Source organism: Myotis myotis, unplaced genomic scaffold (genome assembly GCF_014108235.1).
Source record: "Myotis myotis isolate mMyoMyo1 unplaced genomic scaffold, mMyoMyo1.p scaffold_m19_p_4, whole genome shotgun sequence".
Classification (NCBI taxonomy): domain Eukaryota; kingdom Metazoa; phylum Chordata; class Mammalia; order Chiroptera; family Vespertilionidae; genus Myotis; species Myotis myotis.
In genome coordinates this window covers 83,294,101-83,321,847 of record NW_023416346.1, presented here as the reverse complement: position 1 = coordinate 83,321,847, position 27,747 = coordinate 83,294,101, and the positions used below count along the sequence as shown (strand labels likewise).

The window sequence follows — 27,747 nt, the reverse complement described above, 5'->3', positions numbered from 1 at the left end:
CAATTTCTCACTGTTATCCCTGAAAATAAATGCACCTAAGCCTCTCCCTTAGTTTATGTTCCAGATCAAAGAATCAGGGAAAGGAGAAGACAGAACAACATTAATATTCCCCAACCCCCACAGAGAAATGTTCAAAGATCACAGAGGAAAGGGCGGGTTTCCTCCAGTACTCTCCACCCTATACCATTCCTCAGCTCTACTGTAGCTAAGATTCCCCAGCCTCCCTGCTGTTCTGGGCAGATAGAGATAATTGTAAAATAGGTATAGTGTTGCTCTGTTACATCCTATCTTTGAAAGAGCTTTTACTTTTGTCTCAATAGCATTTTACACTCAATGAGTATCATCCAAAAGTCACACCAACATTTCTTCAGCATGGCATTTTACTTTTTGGAGGAGAGAATAGGAGGGAGAGGAGGGAAAACATGGTCCTACGGGAGTCTCAGAAATGTCTGAGACTATGTGGCTTCCCTGAGGCCTGCCCAGCTTGTCCTAGAAGCTTTCATGTGAAGGGCTGTGGGTTGCAGCTCTCTAGTGCACAGTCCTCTCTTTTTGGCGATGATAATCTGGGGAAAAGAAGAAAGGAGGAAAAAAGCAGGTTATTTTGAGGCCTGAGCTCCTGACTCATATAATCAGGGCTCTAATAATCAGGACTTCAAGAGAGTTCCTACCCAGGGCCCTTCCAAGTAAGACAAAAGAGAGTGACACTTACTGTAAGGAAAGAAGCGGACACGCATACTGATTTCACGAGCTGTCTTCAGGATCTCAACAGCCTGAAAGGAGCAAAACAGCTGGTACAAATGAAGATATGGCCCAGGACAGAATCATAACAGGAGGAAAGTCATTTGCCACTCCAACCTTGTGGGTCACTAACAGCTGCTTCCTTCTGGTACACTTCCTCAGGAGAGATTCTTTCTTACCAAGTTACATACAGATTAGACTAATCCTGTCCAACTTGTCCTACCTGGAATCGTTTCTTGCCTCACCCAGGCCAAGTGCTGTGCTCACCTTGCTATGCTCAATATCTTGGAAATCCACATCATTTACAGCTAGGACTTGGTCCCCTTCCTGAAGTCCTGCTCGATGTGCATCAGAGTCTGGGATCACCTGTTGGTAAGGAGAGAATATGTCTGATTGAGGTGGGGTAATTTCAATGACTGTAAGTGAAATTAAGTGCTATCCAAATGTAAGGTGCTAGTGTGTGTGTGTGTGTGTGTGTGTGTGTGTGTGTGTGTGTGTGTGTGTGTGTGTGTGTATGCACATGTGCATGAAAATGTAGGGAAACAGATGCTTGCCAGGTGGGAAGTTTTAAGTGGGAAAGAATTTCCCCATTATTCCCCATTCTAAGAGTCTACTAAATCATCCTCCCAGGCCCTGGGACATCAAAGTTCTGCAATCTGATAACAAAGGGAAGTAGCTATCCATATTGCCTACCAGGTACACGCACCTTGGAGATGAAGATGCCTAGCTGGGAGGCCTTTCCTCCTCGGATGTTAAATCCCAACTGCAAGACAAGAGCACAGAATGGGTGCTCAATATTGACAGTAAACACAAGAATATCTAGTAGCATCACTATATGATAGCTTGGCTATGTGTCCCTCAGAGAGAAGTCAGAAGTTGTGGAAATGGTACCTCAGCTTTTCTGCCCAGTAAAGGTAGTTTCCTTACCTCCCTACCTGCTTCCCAATCTGTAATCCCAACCACAGCTAACTTCTGGGTCTGGTGTGAACAAATCTAGCCTGGAATAAGACATCATTGTTCCATTAACTAACCTGAGCTCCAGGGGGCTTCTTCAGTGTGACGATTCGGGGCAGAAACTGGGTCAACTCATTGTTGTAGTCTGGGTGGTATACTCTCTGCAAGACACAGCAACACCAGAAATCTTACTACCAGTCTTAGATTTTATAACCATCTTCATCTGCAACACAAATGTATCACCCTGAAGTCATGAAAAGGTAAAGTCATAGCCTTAGTTTAAATAGAACAGATCACACTGTCCAAATGGGTAGCTTGGGGAAATGCTAGTAGTCCAGTAGCTCTCCACTTCTTTACTTTGACAGAATGGAAAGCAGGGCTCTGAATTTTCAGAATTCTCTGGTATGAATGTACCCTGGAAGGAGAATTCCATAAGAACCTTCCAATGGGCCCAGTTGCTCAGAATCCAATTTCTGGGTCCCTTGGCTACAACAAAGGCTAAGAATCATTCTCTATTGAGTTTTCTAACCCTGCTATCCTACCTTTCATATATCATCCCATGCCCAAGGGGGAAAATCAGTTATTCAAGAGTATAGATGGTTCCCACCTCATGAGGAGGAATCCATGCTGGGGGATTCTCATAGGCAGGCAGGAAAACCACTGGGTAGTCGTCATAAGGAATCCGGCTGTCCATCTCCGGCAAGGCCCTAGAATGGAAAAGTGAATCAAAGCTGACAAAGATGGTTCAAAAGGGACAGCAGCCCAGCAAGTTTCAGAAAACAACTCCAACCTACAGTTTTCACCTATGGTACCACCCACTTCTAGGTGATAGATTGGTGGAAAGAAGGAAGAAAGAAGATGGAAGAAAACAATGAACTTTGCTGGATATCTGGATGGCAAGCAACCTTCTAGGTCAGCCGTGGGCAAACTACGGTCCGCGGGTCAGATCCGGCCCGTTTGAAATGAATAAAACTAAAAAAAAAAAAAAAAGACCGTACCCTTTTATGTAATGATGTTTACTTTGAATTTATATTAGTTCACACAAACGCTCCATCCATGCTTTTGTTCCGGCCCTCCGGTCCAGTTTAAAAACCCATTGTGGCCCTCGAGTCAAAAAGTTTGCCCACCCCTGCTCTAGGTCCTCTATATAGATAATGTCCTTTTTCACAACCTGCAAAATAGATGTTACTCTCTTCAACCTAGAGAAGAGGCAAGCAGGATGGCATCTACAAAGATCTGTCTACTTTCAAAGTCCAAGGGAGTGCTGACTCCAACTATCCACAGGTGTTGTAAGTGGCAGGAACAGCACCAGGTGGTACACCCATGGGTTCAGATGGTACCTAGGTTCAGCAACCCTGGTACTTGAATTCTGGCTAAGAAAGAATTTACAGTCAAGACCGAAACTATAAGAGAACATTTATTTATAAAATCACAAAGTAATGGAAGAAGTAATTTGTAGAAGAGGTGGGCTTAGGAAACAAGTTATAGAAGTAAAGGAAGGGCCCTTGGCGCTTGGAAGTGAGGAAGATAATGGTGAGGGCGGTGGAGGTGTAAAGGGAAAGGCGCTGGAGTGCTCCCAGGAGGGAGAAAGCACTGGGTACTCTGTCCTAAGGGTTTTCATAGTGGAGATTTAGGGGCGGTCCAAGGGGAAGATCTCAATAGACTATGCAGCAGTTTTCCAGGTGTTTCCTTTCAGGGTCTAGGTCTCTACTGATTGACTGGATGGCACCAGAGGGGGGGGTTCATTATCCAATGCAGCTGGTCCTGAGGTCAGCTGTGGCTGCTTTTGTTGCGTATCTGGGCTTGGAGATGATATAAAAACTGAGGCTTAGATGTTATCTCTAGGGAGGAAAAGTCAGGGGGTCCAAACCGCTTGACCATGGATATGCTAGGGGAGGAAAGGTCACCCTGGGGCAAGGTCCCACCCTACAATTGTCCTTTGCTAGGCACCTGGGGCTTTCCACCCTGGTGCCCTTCGGTACCTGGCCCTTCCTCTTTGCTCTGATCAAGTCTAACTGCCTACCACACAGGGACAGGAGGCAAGGCACCGCCCACATTCCCTAGATGTGATCAGTAATCGCGACGGTCCCCATATCAACCCTTCCTTCACCACCTGTCACCTTCAAATCCCCTCGCCGCCTCCTGCCTAAGCTCCGCGCATTCTAAGACGTAACTGCCCTGCTATCTCACCTGCCAACAGGCCTCAGCCAGCGCAGGTTTTCCTCACCGCCAAATCAGCCTGAGAACCGGAAGCAGATGCTACGACGGGTCCCCGGGGGCGGGATCAACGTGAGGCACGCAGGCCCACCCCTTCCTAAAGCGTTTGCGTACGCCGACGTGCGTGCACCTCCCGCCGCCTGTCTGCGTTCCGATTGGCTGGCGTCTCCAGGGCCAATTTGAAACTTGGCGGTTAAATTTCCGGTTAGGACAGGGCAGCGGGAAGACAAGAGAAGGTACGTTCAGTTTGGCGAGTGAAGGGGAGACACCTTAGGAACTGCCTTTCCCGGTACCCTGGGGCTGTGGGTCTTTGTCGTCGCCTCAGCTAGGGGCTTTCCTTTCATTTTAGACGACACTAAGCTGTTTAATTTAGAGTACCGGGCTGCCGGGCCGTCTCGTGGCCAAATCCGAGGGAGAGTGACTCCAGCGGCTGCGAACCTGCTGAGAGAAGGAGCTGCCTCACCTACGCTGAGGTCAGTAACCCATCCCCTACCCCCTGCGGAGGATCGGGACTAAGGAGGACGCTCTCCCACCGCTGCCAACCCACCAAGATTCACCAGCAAGCCTCTTTTCTTTTTTTCCGTCAGATACCGTGCTGAGGTAGGAGCATGACGGAAGAGGTGAAGGGAATTCCTGTAAGAGTGGCACTACGATGTCGCCCTCTGGTTCCCAAAGAGATTAGTGAGGGCTGTCAGATGTGCCTTTCCTTTGTACCTGGAGAACCGCAGGTGCGTAACAGTCCCGGGCCTGCATGGAACACCTCAGGCCAATGGACAGTGAGGGGTGTGGTCTGACCTTTCATCTTTTTATTCCTCTTTGTCTCCATTATTCTCCAGGTGGTGGTTGGTACTGACAAATCCTTCACCTACGACTTTGTGTTTGACCCTTCTACTGAGCAGGAGGAAATCTTCAATACAGCAGTAGCACCACTCATAAAAGACATATTTAAAGGTGAGACTATTTCATTCATTAAATGGTTCTTGAGCATATATTATGGTACTGTGCTTGGATGTTGTAAATACAGGAATGGATGAAACATGAGTCCTGACTTCAAAAAGTCCCCAGTCTCTGTATCCTTGACACTAGTTTTGTACTGTATTTGCTTTCTGTGGTTCTGCTCATCTTTGATATCTATATATTTCATTAATTTTTAGAGAGTGGGAGGTAGGGAGGGGGAAAGCGAGAGAAAGGGAGACATATATTTTTGTTTGTCCTGGAACCTTATTAGTTTCTAAGCTCTTTGATGGGTGCTGATGGTAATTAGTGTGCCAACCTACTGGAGGCTGAAACACTGCAAGACCTGTGGAAGGATTAAAAAAATGAATAATAATAATAGCTTCCAGGCCCTGCAGGAGTGCAAAATTTAGGATAGGTGTAGAAGTAGATGACTACACGCATAATTTTTGATGCATAAAAAAATTGTTAAACTCTTTGCACCCTTCTTTAAGGAAAAGTATTTTAGGAGTTAAAATATATAATAGAATCAATCAGTCCTGCTCTAGAAGTAGCAGTGCTTTTATACAAAGTGGATGACACTAACTATTTGGGGAATCCAGTAAATTTCACAGCATAGGGAACCTTTGAGATAAGTCTTGAATGATGAGTAGAATTCTTTTGGGTAAAGGAGATTTCCTAAAATCCCTGAATACTCTGGCCAGTTACTAATCTTTATTGCAGAAGTGAAGTCTTTAGTGTTATTGAAGACCATAGCATGGCTCTGAAGAAAGGGGCAGTGCCTAGGAGGTCTTTAATTATTATTCTAGGACAGTGCTTATTCAGGATTCAAAGCAGAGGGCTATTTAAAAGAAGTAGAACCATGACATACTAGTCCTATAAAGTTGAAAAGGACATTTACATCATCTAGTCTAGCTTTCCTTCCAAAGAAAAATGCTTTCTAGCAATACCTTCGTAAAGTGAACTTCCATTACCTATTTAATTTCTTTTTTGTACAGGGAACTCACTGACTCACAGTTGATAAGTTCTCAGACAACTCTAATTGTATTAGTTTATACTGAGATGAAATTTGCCTCCTGGTAATTTCTACCCAGGGATGTTAGTTTATCTCTCTGGAGTCTAGAGACTCTAGACCTGTGGTCAGCAAACTGCGGCTCATGAGCCACATGCGGCTCTTTGGCCCCTTGAGTGTGGCTCTTCCTAAGCCTTAGGAGTACCCTAATTAAGTAAATAACAATGTACCTACCTATATAGTTTAAGTTTTAAAAATTTGGCTCTCAAAAGAAATTTCAATCGTTGTACTGTTGATATTTGGCTCTGTTGACTAATGTGTTTGCCGACCATTGCAGTCTAGACAAACAGAAGTCTTCTTCCAGGCCACAGCTATTCACATTTTTTTTTTCACTTTTTAAGTGACATCATGACTCTGAATACTTGTTTTAATTTTTTAAAAGTGATAATCTCAAACTTATAGAAATGTTGCAAGAATAGCATAAAAAAATGTTTTTCCTGAACCATTTGAGATTAGTTGTTTACCTGATGCCCCCTGAGTACTTTAGTGTATATATGCTTCTAACATGGACTTTCTGCTACATAACTACAATATGACTATCAAAATAATAAAATTAACATTGTTATAATACTACCATCCAGTCCTCAGACCTCATTCAAGTTTCACCAATTGTCTCAATTATGTCCTTTATAGCAGAGGGTCTAGTTCAAATTCACATGTTATATTTATTTGTACTGCCTTTGTAGTCTCCTTCATTCTAAAATTTCTTCACTCTCTTTTTGACTTTCATACTCATGACACTTTTGAAGATCACAGGCCAGTTATTTTGTAAACCATTTCTAATTTTTGGTTTGCCTGATGTTTATTTCTGATTAGATTCAGGTTCTCTTTGAATCCTGTCAGTCAACACATGATTTTGTTTTATTCCATTACTGTTGATGTTCATTTTGAGATCTTGATGGAGGCTTTAGCAGGGGGGTGCAGCTACTCATGTAACCTTGACCGGAATACAGTCCTCTCCTCTATCTGGGAATGTTCTCTTCAACCAAGATTGCAGCTTCTGGAAGGATGCATATGGAGCAGTGAGGGAGGAAGAGGACACCTGCCTACCCAGCCAGATTAGCCAAATCAATGGTGTGATCAATGGTGTGACAGATGTTGCAGCCAGATGGCCCTCACATCCTGATGTTCATTTTGATCATTTGATTAAGGTGTTATCTGCCAGGTTTCTCCAGTAAAAAGTTAATCTTTTTCCTATTTACATATTTGGAAGACCAAATTCTAATTATCTTCCCATTAACCATCTTTCCTTTCCTTTAGCCATTCCTGAAAAAAAAATGGTTTCCAAAGCCTTCACTGTCTGGACATCTTCCTTAGAATGTACCTTTACAGCTTAGTAAGAGTACTATACTTCTACTTTCATATTTTTAAGTTGGGAAACTATGATAATTAAATTATAGTCTTTAGAAGCAATATAATGTAGAAAATGATTCCAATATACATGTGTTTAGTTAACATTGCTCTGCAAGACAAACTAGTATTTTTCAGTCAGCTCAACAGTACCTTCTTGTACTCTGAACTCTCAATACCACAGCATGCTTTGTAAAAAAGTACTGCAACTTGGTTTCCCCAGTTATTACTATACTGTAGTATTGCAGAAGATTATGGAATGTTGTTCTCTTGACCCATAGTCATGCCATACTATACCATACGAGGTGATACTAGCATTCTACTAGTAAAAATCTCAATTTAACATCTTTTTTTTTCTTTATTGATTAAGGTATTACATATGTGTCCTTATCACCCCATTGTCCCCCCCCCTCAAATCCCCCCACTCATGCTCTCATCCGCCTGGTGTCTGTGTCCATTGGTTATGCTTATATGCATGCATACAAGTCCTTTGGTGGTTAATCTCTCCCCCTTACCCCCACCCTCCTCTACCTTCCCTCTGAGGTTTGAAGGTCTGATCCATGCTTCTCTGTCTCTGGATCTGTTTTTGCTCATCACTTTGTTCATTATATTCCACAAATGAGTGAGATCATGTGATATTTATCTTTCTCTGACTGGCTTATTTCACTTAGCATAATGCTCTCCAGGTCCATCCATGCTGTTACATATGGTAGGAGTTCCTTCCTTTTTAGAGCAGTGTAGTATTCCATGGTGTAGATGTACTACAGTTTTTTAATCAACTCATCTGCTTATGGGCACTTAGGCTGTTTCCAAATCGTAGTTATATTAAATTGTGCTGCTATGAACATAGGGGTGCATATATCCTTTCTGATAGGTGTTTCTAGTTTCTTGGGATATATTCCTAGAAGTGGGATCACTGGTTCAAATGGGCATTTCATTTTTAGTTTTTTGAGTAAACTCCATACTGTTCTCCACAGTGGCTGCACCAGTTTGCATTCCCACCAGCAGTGCACAACGGTGCCTTTCCTCCACATCCTCGCCAACACTTCTCGTTTGTTGATTTGATGATGATAGCCATTCTGATAGGTGTGAGATGGTACCATATTGTCGTTTTGATTTGCATCTCTTGGATGATTAGTGACTTTGAGCATGTTTTCATGTCACTTGGCCTTCCTTATGTCCTCTTTCAAAAAGTATTTAAGTCCGTTGCCCATTTTTTGATTGTGTTGTTTATCTTTCTTTTGTTAAGTTGTATGAGTTCCCTATAAATGTTGGAGGATAAACCCTTATCGGAGACAACATTGGCAAATATGTTCTCCCATGCAGTGGGCTTTCTTGTTATTTTGTTGATGGTTTCTTTTGTTGTGCAAAAGCTTTTTATTTTTATGTAGTCCCATTTGTTTACTTTCTCTTTAGTTTCCATTGCCCTAGGAGCTGTATCGGTGAAGGTATTGCTTCGGCATATGTCTGAGATTTTGCTGCCTGTGGATTCCTCTAAGATTTTTATGGTCTCCCATATTACGTTTAAGTCCTTTATCCATTTTGAGTTTATTTTTGTGTATGGTGTAAGTTGGTGGTCTAGTTTATTTTTAGCATGTATCTGTCCAACTTTCCCAACACAATATTGAAGAGACTGTCTTGTCTCCATTATATACTCTTGCTTCCTTTGTCAAATATTAATTGAGCATAGTGGATTGGGTCACTTTCTGGGTTCTCTATTCTATTCCATTGATCTATATGTCTGTCCTTGTGCCAGTACCAAGCAGTTTTGAGAACAGTGTCTTTGTAATATGGCTTGATATCTGGTATTGAGATCCCTCCTACTTTGTTGTTCTTTCTCAGAATTGCTGCAGCTATTCGGGGTCTTTTTTTATTCCAGATGAATTTTTGGAGAGTTCGTTCTAGGTCTGTGAAATATGCCATTGGTATTTTAATGGGGAGTAAATTGAATCTATAGATTGCTTTGGGTAGTGTGGACATTTTAATGATGATGATATTACCAGTCCATGAGCATGGTATGTTCTTCCATCTCTTTATGTCTTCCTCTATCTCTTTTTTCAGTGTCCTGTAGTTTTCTGAGTACAGATCTTTTACCTCCTTAGTTAAATTTATTCCTAGGTACCTTAATTTTGGTGCAATGGTAAATGGGATTGTGGTTGTGTTTTTTTTTAAATCTCTCTTTCTGTAAGTTCACTATTGGTGTGAACTTAAAAATGCCATAGATTTCTTGGCATTAATTTTGTATCCTGCTACATTGCCAAATTCATTTATTAAGTCTAATAATTTTTTGATGGAGTCTTTAGGGTTTTCTATGTATAGTATCATGTCATCTGTGAATAATGACAGTTTTACATCTTCTTTTCTAATTTGGATACCTTTTTATTTCTTCATCTTGTCTAATTGCTATGGCTAGCACTTCCAATACTATGTTGAACAGGAGTGGTGAAAGTGGGCATCCCTGTCTCTTTCCTATTCTTAGGGGAAATGGTTTTAATTTTTGCGCATTGAGTGTGATGTTGGCTGTAGGTTTGTCATATAAGACTATTATTATGTTGAGGTATGATTCCTCTTTTCTCATTTTGCTGAGGGTTTTTATTAAGAAAGGGTGTTGGATTTTGTCAGATGCTTTTTCTGCATCAATTGATATGACGATGTGATGATTTTTTTAAATTAAATCTTTATTGTTCAGATTATTACATTTGTCCCCATTTTTCCCCCCCATAACTCCCCTCCTCTCAGTTCCCACTCCACCCTCTGCCCTCACTCCCCACCCACTGTCCTTATCCATAGGTGCACGATTTTTGTCCAGTCTCTTCCGCCATCCTCCAAACCCCTTTCCCCCCCAAGAATAGTCAGTCCATTCCCTTTCTATGTCCCTGATTCTATTATAATCACCAGTTCATTCTGTTTATCAGAGTATTTATTACTTGATTCTTCGATTCACTTGTTGATAGATGCATATTTGTTGTTCATACTTTGTAACTTTACCTTTTTCTTCTTCTTCCTCTTCTTAAAGGATACCTTTCAGCATTTCATATAATACTGGTTTGGTGGTGATGAACTCCTTTAGCTTTTCCTTATCTATGAAGCTCTTGATCTGACCTTCAATTCTGAATGACAGCTTTGCTGGATAAAGTAATCTTGGTTGTAGGTTCTTGGTATTCATCACTTTGAATATTTTTTGCCACTCCCTTCTGGCCTGCAAAGTTTCTGTTGAGAAATCAGCTGACAGTCGTATGGGTATTCCCTTGTAGGTAACTGAGTTTCTTTCTCTTGCTGTTTTTAAGATTCTCTCTTTGTCTTTTGCTCTTGGCATTTTAATTATGATGTGTCTTGGTGTGGTCCTCTTTGGATTCCTTTTGTTTGGGGTTCTCTGTGCTTCCTGGACTTGTAAGTCGATTTCTTTCACCAGGTAGGGGAAGTTTTCTGTCATTATTTCTTCAAATAGGTTTTCAATATCTTGCTGTCTCTCATCTTCTGGCACCCCTATAATTCGGATGTTGGTACGCTTGAAGCTGTCCCAGAGGCTCCTTACACTATCTTTGTATTTTTGGATTCTTTTTTTCATTTTGCTTTTCCGGTTGGGTGTTTTTTGCTTCTTCGTATTTCAAATCTTTGACTTGAATCTTGCGCTCCTCTGGTCTGCTGTTGGGAGTCTGTATAATATTCTTTATTTCAGTCAGTGTATGCTTAATTTCTAGTTGGTCCTTCATCACAACATCGAGGGTCTCATTAGATTTCTTGTAGATCTCATTAAGTTTATCGGCAGTCTCTAGAAGACTATTGAAAGACTTCAAAAGTGTGGTTTTGAATTCTATATCCAGCAGCCTGCTTTCCTCCATTTCTGTCATTTGTGTTCTGTTTCTTTGTCTCGGCATTTTTTATGCTTTGCTGTGTTGATAGAGTGGCTTTCTGTGCTAAGTGTCCCAATTACCTGAGGTAGACACTCTTGGTGCACCCCCTTGTGGTCTTTGTGTTCAGTCTTGTTGTAGCTAAGCATTGATTGTTGTAGGTAACACTGGGAGGGATTTGACCTCCAGGCCAATTGGCTGTGAGAATCAGCTGTGTTTTCAGTGGGAGAACTTCTGGGCTGGATCTCTAGGGCGGCGCTAATCTAGCCTCTGCCTGAGGCTAACCAGCAAATGCCTCCCTGCGAGGCTTGGGCAGGGCGGGTCCCAGGGGATCAACAGGGCAGGCGGAGCGAGCAGTTATGGCTGCTCTCAGTTCCATCCCCAGAGGCTCTGCCTCTCAGTGTCCCAGCAACCACTGCAAGTACTTTGGAGAGAAAGCTGCCGTCGAGTTCCAACCAATGCCAGACATTCCCGTTTCTCCTGTTTGAGTCTGGGTCCCCAGAGACTCGCCCGGAACTGGAGCCCAGAGCCTGAGACTCCCTCCCGATTGAAAACGACAACTGCGCCCTCAGCCGCGAGCCCGCTCCGTACACACCTCTGCACCTTTGTATTTTACTTCAGCACCGCGCCTCCTCTGAGTCTCGGTATGCTGTTCTCTTTCCTTCTAGTTGTGGAATTTCCCCTCAGCCAGCCTTCCTGTGGTTCTGGGTGATGTCCGTTCAGTCTTTTAGTTGCATTTTTGAAGTGGTTGTACGAGGCAGCAATCTCCGGTGTTTACCTATGCCGCCATCTTGGTTTCCTCGACGATGTGATTTTTAACTCACAATTTGTTTATGTGGTATATCACGTTTATTGATTTGTGGACATTCTACCATCTTTACATCCCTGGAATAAGTCCTACTTGGTCATGGTGTATGATCTTTCTGATGTACTGCTGGATCCAATTTGCTAGAATTTTGTTAAGGATTTTAGCATCTATGTTCATGAGGTATATTGGCCTCCAATTAATGTTCTTTGTGTTGTTTTAGTATTAGGGTAATGCTGGCATCATAGAATGAGCTTGGAAGTGTTCATTCCTCTTGAATTTTTTGGAATAGTCTGAGGAGGATAGGTTTTAGTTCTTCTTTGAATGTTTGGTAAACCTTCCCCATGAAGGCATCTCACCCCGGGCTTTTGCTTGCTGGTAGCATTTTGATGACTGCTTTAATTTCCTCCATAGTTATTGGCCTATTGAGATTTTTAGATTCTTCCTGATTTGAGTTTTGGAAGGTTGTATTTTTCTAGGAATATGTCCATTTCCTCTAGGTTGTCTAGCTTGTTGGAATGGAGTGTTCATAGCACTTTTTAACAATCCTTTGTATTTCTGAGGGGTCTGTTGCTATTTTGCCTCTATCATTTCTGACTTTGTTTATTTGGGTTCTCTCTCATTGCTTCTTGGTGAGCCTGGCTGGAGGTTCATCAATCTTGTTTATCCTTTCAAAGAACCAGCTCTTGGTTGCATTGCTCTCTTGTATTATGTTGGGGTTTTTTTCGTCTTTATGTCGTTTATTTCTGCTCTGATCTTTATTATCTCCTTCCTTTGGTTCACGCTGGGCTTTTCTTGTTGCTCTCTTTCTAATTCTTTAAGTTGTAGAGTTAGATGATTTATTATCATTTTTTCTTGTTTTTTGAGGTAGGCCTGTAGAGGTATAAACTTCCCTCTCAGTACTGCTTTCATTGTGTTCCATAGATTTTGGATTGTTTTGTTTTTCTTGTCATTAGTTTCCAGGATGTTTTTAATTTCTTCTTTGATGTCGTTGGTAACTCAAACATTGTTTAATAGTAAGCTATTCAGCCTCCAAGTGTTTGATTTTTTTATTGTTTTTATTGTAGCTTATCCTATCTAATAAAAGAGAAACATGGTAATTGGCGTACGACTGCTACCCTTCCCATTGGCTAATCAGGGCAATATGCAAATTAACTGCCAACCAAGATGGCGGCCGGCAGCCAGGCAGCTTAAACTGAACATGAGGCTTGCTTGCTTCAGTGACGGAGGACTGCAACGTTCCCCACCTGCCTTGCCGGCCTCTGAGCTTGCAGTTTAAAAAACATTGTAACAAATATAGAAGCTAAAGAAAACCCCAGAAACCAGCTTTTAGAGAGCTGGGATCTCAGAGCTGGAGTTGATACAGAGTTTCGATTATAGAACCGAAACAAATCAGATACCTGTTTTCAGCAGCTGAGGCCTCAGAGCTGGAGCCAAGCCTCAGAGCTAAAGCTGGCCCAGAATAAAAAAAAAAAAAGAAAAATAGGAGCAGTTGGGAGCTTCAGTCCCAGCCTGAAAACAGCCCTCAGCCCCTCACCCAGACTGGCCAGGCACCCCAGTGGGGACCCCCACCCTGAAGGGTGTGTGACCAGCTACAAACAACCATCATCCCCTCACCCAGGCTGGCCAGGCACCCCAGTGGGGACCTCCACCCTGATCCAGGACACCCTTCAGGGCAAACCAGCTGGCCCCCACCCATGGACCAGGCCTCTATTCTATATAGTAAAAGGGTAATATGCCTCCCGGCACCGGGATCAGCGTGACGGGGCAGCGGCTCTGTGTGTGACAGGGTGCGGCGCCCCAACCCCCCACCCAACGGGCCCTGCTCTGTGTGTGACAGGGTAGAGCCATAACCTCCCCATCAGCCCTGCCCCGAGTGTCAGAGTGGCGGCGCCCCAATCTCCTGATCAGCCCTGCTCTGTGGGTGATAGAGGGCGTTGCCCCACCCCCCCCCTCCACGGGCCCTGCTCTGTGTGTGATGGGGTAGAGCCATAACCTCCCCATCGGCCCTGCCCTGAGTGTGACAGTGGTGGCGCCCCAACCCCCTGATCAGCCCTGCTCTGTGTGTGACACGGGGCGGTGCACCAACTCCCCTATTGGCCCTACTCTGTGACTGGGGGGAGCTCCTCAACCCCCTGATGGGCCCTGCTCTGTGCATGACAGGGGGGAGCTCCCCAACCCCCTGATGGGCCCTGCTCTGTGTGTGACGGGGGGAGCTCCCCAACACCCTGATGGGCCCTGGTCTGTGCGTGACAGGGGTGAGCTCACCAACCCCCTGATTGACCCTGCTCTGTGCGTGACAGGGTGGAGCTCCCCAAACCCCTAATCGGCCCTGCTCTGTGCATGACAGGGTGGAGCTCCCCAACCCCCTGATCGGCCCTGCTCTGTGCGTGACAGGGGGCAGCGCCCCAACCCCCTGATTGGCTCTGTTCTGTGCGTGACAGGGGGTGGCGCCACAACATCCCCATCGACCCTGCCTTGAGTGTGACAGGGGGCGGTGCCCCAACCCCCCAATCGGCCCTACCCTGAGCGTGACTGAGGTTGGCATCGCAACTTTCCAATCCGCCCTGCTCTGTGCATGACAGGGGGGCGGCGCCCCAACTCCCCAATCAGCCCTGATCTGAGCCCGACCAGGGGCTGCACCTAGGGATTGGGCCTGCCCTCTGCCACCCGGGAGCAGGTCTAAGCCAGCAGGTCATTATCTCCCGAGGGGTCCCAGACTGCGAGAGGGCACAGGCCGGGCTGAGGTACCCCCCCCCCCCCCGAGTGCACAAATTTTTGTGCACTGGGCCTCTAGTTTCTAATATTATGCCAATGGGGTCTGAGAACATGCTTGATATGACTTCAATTCTCTTGAATTTGGAGAGACTTTGCCTGTGACCCAATATGTGGTCTATCTTGAAAATGTCACATATGCCTTTGAGAAAATGTCCCATATGCAGTTCAGAAAAACATATTCTGTTACTTTGGGGTGAAATGTTCTGAATATGGCAAGTCCATCTGATCTAGTGAGTCATTAGGATTGCTCTTTCTTTGCTGATTTTTTGTCTAGAGGATTTATCCAGTGATGTCAGTGGGGTATTAAAGTCCCGTACTATGATTGTACTGTTGTCAGTCTCTCCCTTGATATCTTTGAAGAGGTTTTTTTTTTCTTTTTAATGTATTTGGGTGCTACTGCATTGGGTGCATATATGTTTATCAGGGTTATATTTTCTTGTTGTATTGATCCCTTTAGTATTATGAAGTGGCCTTCCTTATCTCTTGTTATGGCCTTCACTTTGAGCTCTATTTTGTCAGATATAAGTATTGCTACCCCAGCTTTTTTTTTCATTTCCATTTTCCTGAAAGATATTTTTCCATCCCTTCGCTTTCAGTCTGCGTGAGTCTCTTGTTCTGAGGTGGGTCTCTGTAGACAGCATATATATGGGTCATATTTTCTTATCAATTCAGCTACTCGATGTCTTTTGATTGGAGCATTTAGTTCGTTTACATTTAAAGTTATAATTGATAGCTACTTGTTTTTAGCCATTTTTAATTTTTGTGCCTGTTTTCCGTCTTCGCTTTTTATTTCTTTTTACACCAGTCCCTTTAGCATTTCTTGCATTGCTGGCTTGGTGGTGATAAACTCCCTTAGCCTTTTTTTGTCTGTGTAGCTCCTTATTTCCCCTTCAGTTTTGAATGATAGCCTTGCTGGATAGATTATTCTTGGATTCAGTCCCTTGCTTTGCATCACTTTGTAAATTTCCGTCCATTCTTTTCTGGCCTGATGTATTTCTGTTGAGAAATCATTTGATAATCTAATGGGAGATCCCTTGTATGTAACTTTCTGTCTCTCTCTTGCAGCCTTTAAGATTATCTGTTTGTCTTGTACATTTGCCATCATAATTATGACATGTCTCGGTATGGGTCTTTTTGGGTTCATCTTGTTTGCGACTCTCTGTGCTTGTTTGACTTTCTTCTTCCCCAAATCAGGAAAGTTTCCTGACATTATTTCTTTAAATAGGTTTTCTAACCTCTGTTCTTCTTCCTGTTGTTCTCACACCCCTATTTTACATATGTTGCTTTGTTTCATGTTGTCCCAAAGCTCCCTTTGGCTCTCCTCTTGTCTTTTCATTTTTTTCTCCAATTGCTGTTCATTTTGGGTGTGTTTTGCTTCCTTGTCTTCTAATTCTCTAATTCAGTCCTTTGCTTTTCCTAGTCTACTTGTTGAAACTTTTCATGGTGTTTTTTATTGCAGCTATGTTACTATTTCCTCTTGATTTTTACATAAGTTGCTGATTTTTTTCATCCATCCAGTTCATGAACTGTATGACCCTCATTCTGAATTCTTTTACTGACATCTTGCAATCCTCCGTTTCCCTTAGTTCCTTTTCTGGCGATTCCTCCTTTTCTTTACTTGGGGGTTTCTTTGTCTTCCCATTTTTGCTCTCACCGAAGGATCTAGGTGTCGAGTTGTGTGGGCACTGCTCCTCGGTCAGCAGCCACTCCTTGGGCAGTGGCTACTCCTCTGGTGGCCACGGCAGCGGCTGATCCTCAGTTGGTGGTGGCTCCTCTGGCTGGTGGAGGCAGGCTTCTTGCCTGGCTGCTGCTTCTCGGACAGTGGCGGGCTGCTTGCATGGCTGCTGCTCCTTGGATGGGGGTGGGCGGCACTGTGCGGCTTTGGCAGTTTAGGCTGCCTCCTTCGGACTCAGCTTCTCATAGCTGTGGGCTTAGATCTAGAATCCCCTGCTGCCAGCAGCCCCATGGACTTCCTTTCCACAGTCAGATGTTACGCCTGTCCCCAGAGACACGGCCTTGGTGCCGTGCAGCTTCCTTCTGACCCTCTGGGCTTGGAGGTCTTGCAATTCTCTCCAGCCCAGGTCCCTGATTTTACCATTCTCCAGGTGTCCTCTGCCATTTCTGGCTGCAAATTGTCTCACCAGCTGTATCCACTTCGCCAATTTGGGGTGGATGTTACTGGATTCAGTTGCTCCTCCTATCTGCTCCGGGACAAGGCTCGGGACACATCTGCCTATTTCGCCGCAATTTTGTTCCTCAATTTAACATCTTATGATTTTTCAGAATATTAAGGTCTTCATTTATACAAAAAGTTCTTTCAAAAAAAAGCAAAGGGCACATATCCAATTGAATCATACTTAAAAAGATGTCATTTCTATGAGGAGCCTGTTAATATGGTCCAGATGCAGTCTGAGAGTTCAGATAAGGCGTAGATGCTTTCATTGACTGTAATAAGCAACTTTGCCCTGGCCGGTTTGGTTCGGTGATTAGAGCATCAGCCCTTGCACCAAAGGGTTTCGGGTTTGATTCCTGGTCAAGGGCATGTACCTGGATTGCAGGTTCCTCCCTCCCTCCCACTCTCTAATAAAATCAATGGAAAAAAATAAATAAAATCAATGGTAGGAATATCCTTAGGTGAGTATTAACAAAATGAAGGCTGTTAATCAAAGAAATACAAGTTTGAATCCCTTCTATTTATGTAGCTTCTAAGACTTTAATTCCCATAATTTATACTTGTTTGATGTAGATAGAAAGTAGAATTATAAAACTCTGGCTCTTTGACAGTGACTTGGCCATCTTCATGATCTCAGTCATATCTTTAAGTGTTTTACTTCCTATCTTTTAAGGGCTATCAAGAGAGGCACACATTCTGGGTTTGGTATTTTTCTTCTTTGCTTATTTGGAGCAGTGCAAATTCATGACACCCATATTGCTTTTTCTCTGTGTCTGCTACTCATGAGTCCCTTGTCTTAAGAGAGCAGTCTCAATTTTGTTACAAGTAATCACTGAAGGAAATTGGAGTGTATTGATTGGATGAAAATATTTGAGTACCACCATGCATGTGACTTCTGTTTTGCCAGGATACAATGCAACCATCCTGGCCTATGGACAGACTGGCTCTGGAAAAACCTATTCAATGGGAAGTGCATACACTACAGAGCAAGAGAATGAACCTACAGTTGGGGTTATCCCTAGGGTAATAAGACTGCTCTTCAAAGAAATTGCTAAGAAGAGTGACTTTGAGTTTACTCTGAAAGTGTCATACTTAGAGGTAAATGATTTATCTTTAATTATTCTGAGTTTAAATTTATCTTTGGGTAGAAAAATAAATCCTAATCAGGTTTTTCCTGGCATGACTCAAATTAATAAATCGCATTTTTAGCAAATTACATTTTAATAAATTGATAGAAAAAACTTACTGGCTCCGTTGGATCTGGCTTCCACACAGTTCTTTCCTCGTTGTCAGAATAGTCTGTTTAATCTGATTGGTAGAAGAATTGGCATTGCCATATAAAAAGATGATAGGAATTCTTTTAATTCCAATTTGGCCTTTAGTATGGATTCCCTATAGAGTCTGCAGTAAAATATTTGATTTCCTTTACTGTTTTGAGGTTTAAGTGATAATTCTGCTAATTCATGAAGAATGTTACAATATTTGGGTGACGTATTGAGTTTTATAGATGATGATAGAGTGTGTTTATTCAAAGATATTTGAGTATCTACTATGTTATATAGTCCCTATTCTAAGTAATTGGGCTATATCAGTGACCAAAATAGATAAAAGTCCCTGCCCTTATAGGTGTTTTCATTCTAGTGTCTATCAGTATAGAAGTAGATTGACCAGTTATATCTAACCTCCTGACATCAAAAACACTTGTTTAGGGAATTTATGGCTTCTGGTTGGTCCCGTAGCAGTGGTAAGATGTCTTTAAGGAGCAATAATTAAACATATATGATTTAAGCATGCAATTATAAATTGTATGTGAATACTTCATCCTGAAGTTGAATTTTAATAAGTAAAGGAGGTTTAGAGTTGGAAGAAGGGAAGTTAAAAATCATTAAGATTAGCCTTCTTGAATCTTCATTAACCCCGTTGTGGCCAAGGTAATCAAATGAAAAAATAACTTAGGAACCTGGTATGTTAAATAGTAGGAACAACAATACTAGCAAACAAATATAGTGCTTACTGTGTGCTAATATATCCAATAATACATTATTATTATTATTGTTATGTGTTAATACTAGTAAACAAATATAGTACTTACTATTTAAACACTGTTGTATATACTTAAAAGTTCTGGTTGTTGTTGAAAAATCAGTTGTCAGTTTTTCCTTTTGCTTCCCACTTCCACCCTCTACTAAGGGCACATTACTTACAGTATAACAAAATGGGTGAAGGTGACACTGTTATGACACCATCAAAGAATTGAATTTGGGCACTCATGTTACATTTCGTTATGTCTGCTATTCCTAAGAGACTGTCTTAAAAGAGCAGTCTCAATTTTGTTATAGTAATGTGTGAATTCATTCTTGCAATTATCAGTTGTTTATATATACGTTTAAAGTCCTTTTCTTAATTAAAAACATAATATGTTTATGATAAAAATATTTTAATACAGAAAGTCACAAAGAATTTAAAAATCATCTATGATCCCACCACCCCGAGATTACCACTATTAACATCTTTTTTTTTACCACTTTATTTTCAACAATACCAGATTTACAATGAAGAAATCTTGGATCTTCTATGCTCATCTCGTGAGAGAGCCTCTCAAATAAATATACGAGAGGATCCTAAGGAAGGCATAAAGGTATGTGTGTTGTTGTTATTATTATTGTTATTATTTAAAAGTGTTGCTCACTACTAAAATTCACATCCCTTTTATTTACCACTGTGGTTTTAAATGACTACTAACATCTTTCAGATTTTGTGTGGTCCTAATTCTCTTTGTTAATCTAGAATTCCTACATGGGATCTCTTGTGGGGAGGATGTATTATCACCTTCCTGTTACCTCTTCAAGGAATGCTAATATCAATTAAATATTTATTAACTATTTATAGAGTTCTAAGGCTGGGCTGTCCAGTTCAGTTGCCACTAGCCACAAATGGCTATTTAAACCTAAATGAACTAAAATTGACTAACATTTAAAGTTCAGTCCCTTAGTTACACCAGCCACACATCAGGGCTTAATAGTTACATGTGGCTAGTAGCTACGGTATTGGACAGCACAGATACAGAACTTATCCATGGTCAGAAAATTCTGTTGGACAGCACTAGAATAGACATTGTGCTAGGGTCTGGGATGATATTTAAAAATTAAAAAGTTAAATAATATAACCTTTTTCAAATTCATAAGTACCATAGGAAAAAAGCGATTACTTATTTGAGAGGTTTCCGTCACATGGTATAGATGCAGAATGTGGAGATATAGCTGAACAGAAAATTTGAGGCAAGGTTGGGAGTTTTGTATCTGGGAGTGGGCCAAATCCAGAAGCCAGTGTTGAAAACAGGCAGAGTTTGGGTTTAGCACCAATTTGAGTATTCAGGAGTGGAGACTCTGAGGCTAGAAATGGATGAGAATAGGTAGTATAGACATGGGAAAGCTTGGTAAAATAAGTTTACCCATCTTTCTCTCCTTTCTCTCTTCCTGCACAGAAAATTGAAGGTTTAGGGTACAGGTACCTGAGGGGCAGGTGCTTGTGCTTCTGTTTTTTTATTCCCCTTTTGGGTCCTTAAGCCATTAGCCAAGTGCTAAAGCAAGGCTTAAAGGATCAGACATATTTGAAAGCCTGATAAGCTTGGAATACAGAGGATAGGTTTGGATAGTGGGGATAACCTGGACAAAATGCATGCTATCACCAAAAAGAATGTTGGTAGTGACGTAGCTCTTGATTGGATTCCAAGATATTTTATATGCCCCATGCTAAAACAGGAATTAAATGCCAAGCATTATTTGAGGTGAAATTTGCAATACAAAGATGTGTAGATTTTGGACTCAGATTGGGGTGAGTAAGGACAAGTTTGTAAATATTTTTCAATTGGGATGAACGTAAGTCAGTAGAGAAAAGAATAAGGGTATTCTTGTAGTAAAGAATAAGTTAAGCAGGAAAGTAGAAAATATACTCCTAGGGGTAATAAGACTAGACCAGTCAGTCTGAATTCAGGGATATGGGTTTAGAAGTAATAGGAGATATGTTAGGATCAAATGATGAATCCAGATTAAAGAATTTAGTTTCTATTCCTGTGAATACTGTATAAGCTATTTAATACTTTTGAATGAAGGTTTGCTGTGGCTACTTTTACCAATTCTTTATCTTAACGTGTTTATCTCTCCAGCTAAGTTAACTCCTGGATGTTAGCCTCATTATCTACCACGAGGCTTTGTAGTTTGATGAAATTTTAGGAAACAAGGTTTTTAGGAAGACTAAACAGAAATGGATTGAAAAGGAGAAAGACTAGGATGAGAAAAGCCAATTTGGGAAACTGCCTTTTTTTCCGGCATGAAGTAATATGGGCCTGGACTAGGCAAGTAGAAAGGAAAAGGAAGCAATGGATTCAAAAGAAGAATGACTAGGGAAAAAAAGAACGACTAGGAGTTGGTGATAGATAAGATATAGAGGAATTGAAGGTAAAGCTGAGGTTTTGAGAATACAGATTATTAATAGAAATGGAGAAGGAGTGGATAGAATCAGTATTGGTGGTAGGAAGATGAGTTTGGTTTATAATTTACTGATTTCAAAGTGTAAGTAGCAGACAATTATAAACAGAAGACTAGAAATCAAGGTACCAATGTAGATTTGGGAGCTATCTATAATAATAAAAGCGTAATATGCTAAGTAGACCAAACATCCTTCCGAACAAAGCTGGGCTGCAAGGGAAGCCCGGGTCCCAGGTGCCTGCTGGCGGCCGGAGGGAAGCCCCAGTCCGGATGCCAGAGGGAAGCCAGTACTGGCAGCTGGGGAAAGGAAGGGCTACTCTTGCACAAATTTTGTGCATCAGGCCTCTAATATATACAGTAGGGCCTTGACTTACGAGTGTCCCGACTAATGAGTTTTTCGAGATACGAGCCATCTCTCGGCTGATTTTTTGCTTTGAGTTGCGAGCTAAAATTCGGGTTACGAGCCAGCTTCAGATACCCCACTACTAGTTGGCGCAGTGAACGTCACAACATCAGCCCAGCATCACGTGTCTCACTTGTTCACTGTTGATTTGACATACGAGTAATTTGAGTTATGAGCTCCATCACTGAACGAATTAAACTCATAAGTCAAGGCCCCACTGTATATATAAAAGCCAAGCGACTGGAATGATAGAACAACCAGTTGCTATGACGCGCACTGCGGCAGCCAACCGGCCCAATCCGGGCCCCGATCGCCCCCCCAACCTCCCTCGGCCCCTTCCCCCAGCTGGCCCCACCTCTGATTGGCCCCCCTCACCCCCATTAGGGGCGGGGCTGGCCGGCCAACGTCCCGTGGTCCCTCCCCCGCGCCAGCCTGGCCCCAATCGGCCCCCATTGGGGCAGGCCGGCCAGATCCCACCCATGCACGAATTCATGCACTGGGCCTCTGGTGGGGTAATAAAATCATAGCATACTGAGGATAGCAGGGACTTACTCTAGTTCAATCTCCAGAGGCTCCAAGAGATTTTAACTTGTATAAACCCTCATAGCTAGACATAGTACCAAACCTAGGCCCTTGTTTTTCTGGCTTCCTAATCCAGTGGAAACTGCCATGCAATTTCCCCCAGTGAAAAAATGAGGTTTAAAACAGATCAGAGGTGCTCTGGCCGGTTTGGCTCAGTGGATAGAGCATCGGCCTGCAGGTTGAAGGGTCCCAGGTTTGATTCCAGGTCAGGGCACATGCCTGGGTTGTGGGCTCGATCCCCAGTAGGGGGTGTGCAGGAGGCAGCTGATCAGTGATTCTCATCATTGATGTTTCTATCTCTCTCCCTCTCCCTTCCTCTCTGAAATCAATAAAAAATATATTTTAAAACAACACAAAAAAATAAAAACAGATCAAAGGTATAAGTAGGAGCCTAGGGTTACATAGAAGAGAAAGTTGCAAAGAGAAATAGCATTGCTGTTTGCCCTTGCTGTCCTTCATTTGGGGCTCCCTGAAAGGCACCGTATCCATTGCTACCCTAAAATCTAGAGATCTTTTCTAGATCTAGTATTGGCTGGCATCTTTGTTTTGGAAGCCCTTAGTGGAGATTGGAGACCTTGGTTTGCAGGGTTCACATTGATCATGACTTTGGTTTCCAGGGATCACAATGATCAGAGTTGCTAGATAAAATCATGACTATTCCATTTATTAAGATTGTACTGGGACATCAGTGCATTTTTTAAACCAACAATTCTTATATTTCTGATGAAGTATTTACGTATGAATCATAAGGGAATTTTTTTTTTCCTTCTCTGAATTAGATTGTGGGACTCACTGAGAAGACTGTTTTAGTTGCCCAGGATACTGTTTCCTGTTTGGAACAAGGCAACAACTGTAGGACTGTGGCCTCCACAGCTATGAACTCCCAGTCATCCCGGTCTCATGCCATCTTTACAATCTCCATAGAGCAAAGAAAGAAGAGTGACAAGTAAGTTACAATTTAAAGAGTCAAGATTTTTAATGTTAGTTCTGCTGAAGTTGATTATTAGGTTGCCTCTTTAATTGATTTGACAAATATCTGACATCCATACTCTGAGCACTAGTAACATTTGGGGCCATTTTGGCTGACTTGAAAGAAAAGAAGAGCTGGCAGGTCAACTTTGATACTCAGTTATCCTTAAGATTGTGTACTATTCTCACTTGTGTCTTCCTGTCATTATCACAGGAGTAGCAGCTTTCGCTCCAAACTGCATCTTGTAGACCTTGCTGGATCAGAAAGACAAAAGAAAACCAAGGCTGAAGGGGATCGTTTAAAAGAGGGTGAGAATAATTAAGGCCACAGTTGTAGATAAAAACTTCTAGTCCTCCTATTGGTATTGTTGGTGTTTTGACTGGGATATTTCAGGTCACAAGCTAATAGTACCTACAATTCAAGCTTGAGGCTGATTTCAGAAATAGTTGAAAAATTGTTTCTTTCCCTTGCACTCATTTTCTAATTAGGTATGAGATTTGGGTCTGGCCCTTGGTTTGATTTCATCTGGTCCAGGCAAGTTTCTGTTTTTGTTTTTGTTTTGTTTTGTTTTATTCCCAACTACTTAGAGTTAAAATCAATATCCTCAACTATTCACTATTCTTCCCAGATGTTGTCACATAAACTTCATCAGCTTGGCTTCTGTATCTTCATTTACTAGTAAGTTGTTGGATATACATGGTGAAACTTCTAAGGCTAGGACAACAATGGTGTTTGCTGTTAGAAATCTTCATCTAGCATGGTAATCTGCATGCTGTGAGAATCGTCTTTTAAGCGATTATTAATCTACCTAATGAAAATTAACCAGCTCCTATTTCTCAGTTTTGTACTTAAGGATCTCTTAAAAGATTTCATCAAATGCCTTGCTAACTATGTCTACCATATTTCTCATAGCCACCAACTTAGTAACAATACAAAAAGAAATAAGGATTAGCTTAAGCCGACTTCTTAGTGAATTCAAGTTGGCTTCTAATGCTCATTCTTCTGTTTCTATCTTACTGCAAGCAATCCTTTTATAATCTAGAATATGTATCAAATATACAAATATAAATATCTGAAATTTATGGAATTACCTTTTACCTCTTTTTTGTTAATGTTGAAATTATATCTGCCCAATCTTCTCGAACATCTTTTCTCCATGATTTCTCAAAGATCTTTGATATAGTTTCAGCACTCTTATTTGAATTACTCTTAGTTTCCTTGGCTAGAATTCATCTGGTCCAAGATGTTTGAACTTTTATTAAAATAGTTGAGGTCTTACTACCTCTTTACTCATATTGGGCTTCAGTTCCCCCAGGATTTGAGAAGCAAAAGCAAATATAGTAATTGAGGAATTTTACCTCTTCGTCATTTATCAGTATTACTAGAGGCCCAGTGCATGAATTCGTGCACAGGTGGGGTCCCTTCAGGTGGCCTGCAGAGATTGGGCCCCAGCTCACACCCCCAGCCTCGCAGCCCCACAGCCCCGCCTTGGCCTGGCACTACCCCCTCACCTGCTCCACCATCTCGCCTGCGGGGCAATCGATCAGGGTCAGCTGCCCAGGTCCCTCAGCACCTGGGAGCTGGGTGGTGGCCCCGCCCCCCACCACTGCTGCTGGTCACTGTCTGCAGGGTGGTCGGTGGGGCGATCGGGCCCCTGCTCGTACCCGCCTTGGCCTGGTGCCGCTCGCTCACCTGCTCCACCATCCCACCACGGTCCCACTCTCGTTGGGGGGCCCATCCAGGCCAGTAGCACCTCCACTGACACCCGCTGCCAGCGTCACATCTCCGACGCCCGCCATGTTTTGCACCGCCCCCTGATGGTCAGCGCACATCATAGCAAGCGGTTGAACTCCAGGTCTCATAGTTGAATGACCGCCCGAGGGGACAATTTGCACATTTGGCTTTTATTATATAGGATACTGCTGGCACAGGGCAGAGACCTGTTTCTTCCTCATTCAACTTTTTGTTCTGAATGTATTTAAAAGTGCCCTTTTTGTTCTATGTTTGCACTTTGCAATTTAACCTTTTTATTTAAAAGTTCTTGTGCCCCTTTTATCTTTTTTTTCAGGTGTACAGTTCTGAGTTATTTTTTTAAAATATAGTTTATTGATTTTTCACAGAGAGGAAGGGAGAGGGATAGAAAGTTGGAAACATCGATGAGAGAGAAACATCGATCAGCTGCCTCCTGCACACCCCCTACTAGGGATGTGCCCACAACCAAGGTACATGCCCTTAGCCAGAATCGAACCTGGGACCTTTCAGTCCACAGGCCGACGCCCCATCCACTGAGCCCAACCGGTTAGGGCCTGAGTTATTTTTTAATGGTTTTATTGAGATATAATTCACATAGAATTCACCCATTTAAACTGTACACTTTGGTGGATTTTAGCATATTCACAGAGTTGTGCAGCCACCACCACAGTCTAATTTTAGAACATTTTTGTCATTTCCAAAAAGAAACTCAATACCCATTAGTACTCACCCCCCATTCCTCCACCTTCTCTAGCCCTAGGCAATCACTAAACTATATTTCACATAAATATAATCATGTAATATATGGTCGTTTGTGACTGGCTTGTTTCACTTAAGGTTTTTTGTTTTTTAAAGGATTCATCATGTGATAAATTTATTTTTTTATCAAAGCGTAGTTGACATGCAATACAGGGAGGAGCAAAAGGTTTACAATTATGTGTATGAAAAATAATACAATAATTAATAATAATAATACAAGAATAAACTGTTTCACATGCTCACAACTATAAACCTTCTTTTGCCCTACCCTGTATTATATTAGTTTCAAGGGTACAACATAGTGATTCAACATTTATATGTCTTACAATGTGATCACCATGATAAATCTAGTAACCATCTATCACCATACAAAGTTATTATGATACTACTGACTATATTCCCTGTGCTGTATATTACATCTATGAGATTTCTTTTATAACTTAGAGATTTGTACCTTTTTTTCCTCTTTATATTTTTCAACACCCCCTTACCCTTGTCCCCTCTAGCAACCATCAGTTTGTTCTTTGTATTGGTGAGTCTGTTTCTGTTTTGTGTGTGTGTTTTTTAAGATTCCACATATAAGTGAAATCATATGGTAATGTGGTATGTCTTTCTCTGTCTCACTTATTTCACTTAGCATAATACCCTCTAGGTCCATCCATGTTGTCACAAATGGCAAGATTTTATTCTTTTTATTGCTGAGTAATATTCCTTTGTATATAGACACAGCATATTTCCTTTATCCATTCTTCTATTGATGGGCAATTGAGTTGTTTCCATATATTGGCTATTATGTACTGCATTGAACATGGGGGTGCATGTATCTTTTCAAATTAGTGTTTTGGATTTCTTCAGGTAAATACTCGGAAGTGGAATTGCTGCGTCATATGGTAGTTCTATTTTTAATTTTTTGAGGAACCTTTTTGTGGCTTTACCAATTTATGGTCCCACTAAATAGTCAACAAAAAAGTTTTGGCAAGGATGTGGAGAAAAGGAAACCCTTGTGCACTGTTAACATAGGTTTTCAAGGATCATCCATGTTGTAGCATGTATTGCTACCTCACTCCCTTTTATTGCTGAACCATATTCCATAATATGGATATATAGCATTTTGCTTGTCCATCAGTTGTATTCAATTAGGCTGTTTTGAATGTTTCTCTATGGACATCTGTATATAAGTATTTGCATGTACAAATGTTTTAATTTCTCTATACACCTAGGAGTGCAATAGCTGGTAACCATTTAAATTTATTTTTAAAAAATTAAGATGCAATTAGTATATATTAAAATACCCTGTTTTAAAGTGTACATTTCAGTTATTTTTATTGTATTTATGAAGTTGTATAATAATCACCACAACAAATTTTAGTCTGTTTTTATCACTGCAAAAATAAATCCACACACATTAGCACAGTCACTCCCTGTTTTCCCCAATGCTTCCTCCCTCCCAGGCAATGACTAATCTCTGTATGTCTCTATGGATTTGCCTATTCTGGACATTTCATATAAGCATAATCATGCACTATATGTTTTTTTGTGTTTGGCTTCGTTTGCTTAACATAATGTTTTCAAGGTTCGTCCATAGTGTAGCATGTATCAGAACTTCATTCGCTTTATGTATGTATGTATGTATGTATTTAGTTAGTTATATTCAATTTATTGGAGTGACATTGGTTCACTAAACAATATCCTATTACCTGAATACATTAAGTTTTTATTTAACCATTCATTTCTTTGCTTGTATTGAATAATGCCGCTGTGAGCATTGATGTACAAATTTTTGTGTCGATGTATGTTTTCATTTCTCTTGTATATCATTTCTAAGAGTGTAATTGCTGGGTCATAGTAGTAACTTGATGTTTAATTTATTGAAGAACTGTCAGACTTTTTCACAGCAACTGT

General features: G+C 41.7%; 2 protein-coding genes across 6 annotated transcripts in view; one reads left to right on the top strand and one right to left on the bottom strand.

Annotated features, from left to right (window-relative positions):
• Positions 1 to 362: 362 nt before the first annotated feature.
• PDZD11 (PDZ domain containing 11) lies at positions 363 to 4,022 on the bottom strand. 3 transcript variants are annotated; one of them, XM_036305015.1, is made up of 7 exons: positions 3,883 to 4,022; positions 2,300 to 2,399; positions 1,770 to 1,853; positions 1,445 to 1,501; positions 1,006 to 1,104; positions 710 to 770; positions 363 to 563 (listed from the first exon to the last, which is right to left on the bottom strand). In XM_036305015.1, exons 2-7 carry the CDS (start codon positions 2,384 to 2,386, stop codon positions 529 to 531), a joined length of 423 nt encoding a protein of 140 aa, XP_036160908.1. In that variant the 5' UTR covers positions 2,387 to 2,399; positions 3,883 to 4,022; the 3' UTR covers positions 363 to 528. The 3 variants fall into 3 exon arrangements, with proteins under 3 accessions (XP_036160908.1, XP_036160909.1, XP_036160910.1); XM_036305016.1 differs by lacking the exon at positions 1,445 to 1,501; XM_036305017.1 differs by lacking the exon at positions 1,770 to 1,853.
• A 221-nt stretch (positions 4,023 to 4,243) lies between these two features.
• Positions 4,244 to 27,747, top strand: part of KIF4A (kinesin family member 4A) — a 183,747-nt gene continuing 160,243 nt past the window's right edge. For all 3 annotated transcript variants that reach the window (XM_036305013.1, XM_036305011.1, XM_036305014.1), the window contains exons 1-7: positions 4,244 to 4,382; positions 4,497 to 4,637; positions 4,746 to 4,860; positions 17,800 to 17,990; positions 19,438 to 19,530; positions 23,144 to 23,310; positions 23,548 to 23,642. In XM_036305013.1, coding sequence (XP_036160906.1) covers positions 4,518 to 4,637; positions 4,746 to 4,860; positions 17,800 to 17,990; positions 19,438 to 19,530; positions 23,144 to 23,310; positions 23,548 to 23,642 — 781 coding nt within the window. In that variant the 5' untranslated portion in view covers positions 4,244 to 4,382; positions 4,497 to 4,517. The remainder of the gene's footprint in view (positions 4,383 to 4,496; positions 4,638 to 4,745; positions 4,861 to 17,799; positions 17,991 to 19,437; positions 19,531 to 23,143; positions 23,311 to 23,547; positions 23,643 to 27,747) is intronic.

What these genes read in the sequence shown, in the direction of transcription:
- PDZD11 (XM_036305015.1), bottom strand. Translation starts at nt 2,386, where the DNA reads ATGGACAGCCGGATTCCTTATGACGACTACCCAGTGGTTTTCCTGCCT. An exon ending in AGAAGCCCCCTGGAGCTCAG is followed by an intron (nt 1,502 to 1,769) that starts GTTAGTTAATGG and finishes CTTGTCTTGCAG; the next exon opens with TTGGGATTTAACATCCGAGG. An exon ending in TAGGCATCTTCATCTCCAAG is followed by an intron (nt 1,105 to 1,444) that starts GTGCGTGTACCT and finishes CCTTACCAACAG; the next exon opens with GTGATCCCAGACTCTGATGC.